The sequence below is a fragment of the Haliotis rufescens genome, unplaced genomic scaffold (assembly GCF_023055435.1).
Source record: "Haliotis rufescens isolate VD_foot unplaced genomic scaffold, xgHalRufe1.0.p SCAF_4, whole genome shotgun sequence".
Lineage (NCBI taxonomy): Eukaryota > Metazoa > Mollusca > Gastropoda > Lepetellida > Haliotidae > Haliotis > Haliotis rufescens.
In genome coordinates this window covers 3,237,401-3,242,744 of record NW_025964112.1, presented here as the reverse complement: position 1 = coordinate 3,242,744, position 5,344 = coordinate 3,237,401, and the positions used below count along the sequence as shown (strand labels likewise).

Genomic DNA, 5,344 nt, shown 5'->3' with positions numbered 1-5,344 from the left:
GTAATAGACACTATGCCCTTCCTGCCAGATGTAGTAACACAAAACAATCCGTGGAGCCAGATTACGTGTACTGATATACAGACTGTCTGGCTGTACACACATCTTGTATACGTACATCTGTCAAGGTTGGCTATACACAATGGTTTAGTACAGCTGTCAAGCTAGTCATAAGTATAAACAAGGGTTTCGTGTGTGTGTCAAGCAAGGCTAAGGACGAGTGTATAGCCTACCTTGACAGGTGTACTAAAGACGAGTGTATGGCCTACCTTGACAGGTGTACTAAAGACGAGTGTATAGCCTATCTTGACAGGTGTACTAAAGACGAGTGTATAGCCAACCTTGACAGGTGTACTAAAGACGAGTGTATAGCCTACCTTGACAGGTGTACTAAAGACGAGTGTATAAACTACATTGACAGGTGTACTAAAGACGAGTGTTTAGCCTACTTTTACAGATGTACTAAAGACGAGTGTATAGCCAACCTTGACAGGTGTACTAAAGTCGAATGTATAGCCTACCTTGACAGGTGTTCTAAAGACGAGTGTATAGCCTACCTTGACAGGTGTACTAAAGACGAATGTATAGCCTACCTTGACAGGTGTACTCAAGACGAGTGTATAGCCTACCTTGACAGGTGTACTAAAGTCGAATGTATAGCCTACCTTGACAGGTGTTCTAAAGACGAGTGTATAGCCTACCTTGACAGGTGTACTAAAGACGAATGTATAGCCTACCTTGACAGGTGTACTCAAGACGAGTGTATAGCCTACCTTGACAGGTGTACCAAAGACGAGTGTATAGCCTACCTTGACAGGTGTACAAATGACGAGTGTATAGCCTACCTTGACAGGTGTACTAAAGACGAGTGTATAGCCTACTTTGACAGGTGTACTAAAGACGTGTGTATAGCCTTTCTTGACAGGTGTACCAAAGATGTGTGTATAGCCTACCTTGACAGGTGTACTAAAGACGTGTGTATGGCCTACCTTGACAGGTGTACCAAAGACGAGTGTATAGCCTACCTTGACAGGTGTACTAAAGACGTATGTATAGCCTACCTTGACAGGTGTACTAAAGACGTGTGTATAGCCTACCTTGACAGGTGTACTAAAGACGTATGTATAGCCTACCTTGACAGGTGTACTAAAGACATGTGTACAGCCTACCTTGACAGGTGTACTAAAGACGTATGTATAGCCTACCTTGACAGGTGAACTAAAGACATGTGTACAGCCTACCTTGACAGGTGTACTAAAGACGAGTGTATAGCCTTCCCTGTCAGGTGTAACACGTAACTTTATTGTCTGTGCATATTGCAATCTTTTTTCTATCATGAATTTGGAAAATCCTCGACTTTTAATGAGGTATCAAATCACAATAAAACCACTCTGATTGAAACAACCGATTTAACAGGTGCATCACGGCGCAAACTAATATTTTCAGAATAGTACTTTTTTTGCAGTCATTGTCGGTACAATACATTTCATGCGGTCAACACGATGGAAATCTACAAGGAGAATGTATTTCAAGTTGTGAGGATAACAGAGAGCTTGCTATTAGACGCTTCTATATATACGACTGTGCCGTCATATTTTGTGCGTCACAGTGAGCGATATGACGTCATAATAGTGACGCACAGTGTAGAACGAAACCTTTCAAAGGCTTGCTTATTTTTCTTTAGGGGTGCCCGCCTTATGTCACCTTACAAAGTTGCCGTACAACATGCTTTCAATGCCTGTCATTAGCTCGTGTGAAGTATTATGTTGTAAACAAACTGCTTGAGCATATAGAGCGTCATAGTTTGTTTAAAGGTTGTTATCGGGATTCCGTAATTCAGATCGACAACCAACTCAAAACACTAGACTCAATCTATGTCACTTCACTCTATATACTTGCTGGGGGCACGGGTGGCCCAGTCGTCTAAGGCGCCGCGATTCGCTGTGCAGAGTTGCGTCCCTTGGGCACGCCAGAAACCAGAAACCAGAAATCATTGTGGGTTCGAGTCCCGGTTCGCCCTGATTATGTTTCTAGGTTAGTCAGCACCATACCCGTGCTCGTGGGTTTCACCGAAGTGGTAAACGTCTGAGACCTGCATCACTTCGGGCTTTCCTCCCACATTAAGCTGACACGCCGCGATATAACTGGAATACTGTTAAAAGCGGCGTTAAACCAAACTCACTCACTCACTCACTATATACTTGCTAACACCAAAGAGTTCGGGTTTTACTTAGTCATGGTATAACATACAGTGTTGTGTTTCAATATGGGGCTTTATATATAGATTTAACCGCGCTAAATTGAATTTGGAACCGAAAGCGCTGCGGTTAAAAATACAGGTGATCTAACTCTACTTTGAAAACACAATCTGCTAATCCAGATCGAGAAAATAAAGAATATCTATCTATATATCAAATACGTGTGTTCAACTTTCCAGACAGGTGTACTAGTAACATCAATGAAGATTACACTTGTATGTCGCGGCATAATTTGGTTACGAAGAACGCTCTGTTTGTTTTTCTATTCTGTTTTAGCAATAGCATGGTTTACTGTTAATCAATATCGGAACCCGTTAGTCATACTGCCTTAGCATGGCCAGCACTTGCAGCAGGGTGTACGAATCAATCAATACATGTGTTTCTGCATGACTTGCCAGCTACACTGGGCGGCTGATGCAACACCATCAGCTGGGCTGACATCAGCGCTGTGTATTGTAACCGGGCTGATGTGAGCAGTGCACTAAGAGAACTCCGTGCGGGGACACTGGGCGTTGTAAACACACTCTGGCAGACTTAGTCGTTGTTGATGTGTACAATGCACAGCTGATGACGTGTTGGCATTGCATCTGATTATTCTCTGACAGCCACAAACGCGTCATCCTTTCATCGAAGCAATGCGTGAATTATTCAACGACTGGTATCGACGTATTTGCCTTCTTAGTTACATATAGTCCGTCCTTTGTATTGTAAGCACTTGTTTAATCACTGACTAATTGGAGGCTGGACACTGACCGGTGTGTGTACTTTACGCTGAATAATGTATGTCCAATATATCCACATCTATTTGGACACAGTCCTTGCCATACGTCCTATATATCCACATCTGTATGGAAACAATCGTTATCATACGTACTATATATCCATATCTGTATGGGAAAAGTCCTTACCATACGTCCTATACATCCATATATGTATGGGAAAAGTCCTTACTATAGTCCTGTACATCCACATCTTTATGGACAAAGTCCCTACCATACGTCCCATATATCCGCATCTGTATGGACAAAGTCCTTACCTTAGGTCTTATATATCCACATATGTATTGACAAAGTCCTTACCATACGTCCTATGTATATATACACATCTGTATGGTCAAAGTCCCTACCATACGTCCTATATATCCACATCTGCATAGGAAAAGTCTTTACTATAGTCCTCTATATCCACATCTTTATGGACACAGTCCTTACCATACGTTCTATATATCCACATCTGTATGGGAAAAGTCCTTACTATAGTCCTCTATTTCCACATCTGTATGGTCAAAGTCCCTACCATACGTCCTATATATCTATATATGTATGGGAAAAGTCCTTACCATACGTTCTATATATCCACATCTGTATGAGAAACTATCTTACCATATGTCCTATATATATCCACATCTGTATGGACAAAGTCCCTACCATACGTCCTATATATATCCACATCTGTATGGACAAAGTCCTTACCTTAGGTCTTATATATCCACATATGTATTGACAAAGTCCTTACCATACGTCCTATATATATATACACATCTGTATGGACAAAGTCCCTGCCATACGTCCTATATATCCACATCTGTATGGACAAAGTCCTTACCTTAGGTCTTATATATCCACATATGTATTGACAAAGTCCTTACTATACGTCCTATATATATATACACATCTGTATGGTCAAAGTCCCTACCATACGTCCTATATATCCACATCTGTATGGGAAAAGTCCTTACTATAGTCCTCTATTTCCACATCTGTATGGTCAAAGTCCCTACCATACGTCCTATATATCTATATATGTATGGGAAAAGTCCTTACCATACGTTCTATATATCCACATCTGTATGAGAATCTATCTTACCATATGTCCTATATATATCCACATCTGTATGGACAAAGTCCCTACCATACGTCCTATATATCCACATCTGTATGGACAAAGTCCTTACCATACGTCCTATATATATCCACATCTGTATGGACAAAGTCCTTACCATACATCCTATATATCCACATCTGTATGGACAAAGTCCCTACCATACGTTCTATATATATCCACATCTGTATGGACAAAGTCCTTACCATACGTCCTATATATCCACATCTGTATGGACAAAGTCCTTACCTTACGTCCTATATATCCACATCTGTATGGACAAAGTCCTAGCCTTACGTCCTATATATCCACATCTGTATGGACAAAGTCCCTACCATACGTCCTATATATCCACATCTGTATCGACAAAGTCCTTACCATACGTCCTATATATCCACATCTGTATGGACAAAGTCCTCACCATACGTCCTATATATCCACATCTGTATGGACAAAGTCCTTACCGTACGTCCTATATATATCCACATCTGTATGGACAAAGTCCTTACCATACGTCCTATATATCCACATCTGTATGGACAAAGTCCCTACCATACGTCCTATATATATCCACATCTGTATGGACAAAGTCCTTACCATACGTCCTATATATCCACATCTGTATGGACAAAGTCCTTACCTTACGTCCTATATATCCACATCTGTATGGACAAAGTCCTTACCTTACGTCCTATATATCCACATCTGTATGGACAAAGTCCTAGCCTTACGTCCTATATATCCACATCTGTATGGACAAAGTCCCTACCATACGTCCTATATATCCACATCTGTATGGACAAAGTCCCTGTCATACGTCATATATATATCCACATCTGTATGGACGAAGTCCCTACCATACGTCCTATATATCCACATCTGTATGGACAAAGTACCTGCCATACGTCCTATATATCCACATCTGTATGGACAAAGTCCTTAACATACGTCCTATATATCCACATCTGTATGGACAAAGTCCTTACCTTACGTCCTATATATCCACATCTGTATGGACAAAGTCCTTACCTTACGTCCTATATATCCACATCTGTATGGACAAAGTCCCTACCATACGTCCTATATATCCACATCTGTATGGACAAAGTCCTTACCGTACGTCCTATATATATCCGCATCTGTATGGACAAAGTCCTTACCTTAGGTCCTATATATCCACATCTATATTGACAAAGTCCCTACCATAC

The 5,344-nt window shown here is 41.0% G+C and overlaps 1 protein-coding gene across 1 annotated transcript; it reads left to right on the top strand.

Moving 5' to 3' along the window:
* Window positions 1–257: 257 nt before the first annotated feature.
* Window positions 258–1,214, top strand: LOC125372411 (extracellular matrix protein A-like). Its single transcript, XM_048382354.1, has one exon. The coding sequence runs from the start codon at window positions 258–260 to the stop codon at window positions 1,212–1,214; it is 957 nt and encodes a 318-aa protein (XP_048238311.1).
* Window positions 1,215–5,344: the final 4,130 nt, after the last annotated feature.

Bases quoted from the DNA above. Each gene is read 5' to 3' on its own strand.
- LOC125372411 (XM_048382354.1), top strand. From the start codon at position 258: ATGGCCTACCTTGACAGGTGTACTAAAGACGAGTGTATAGCCTATCTT.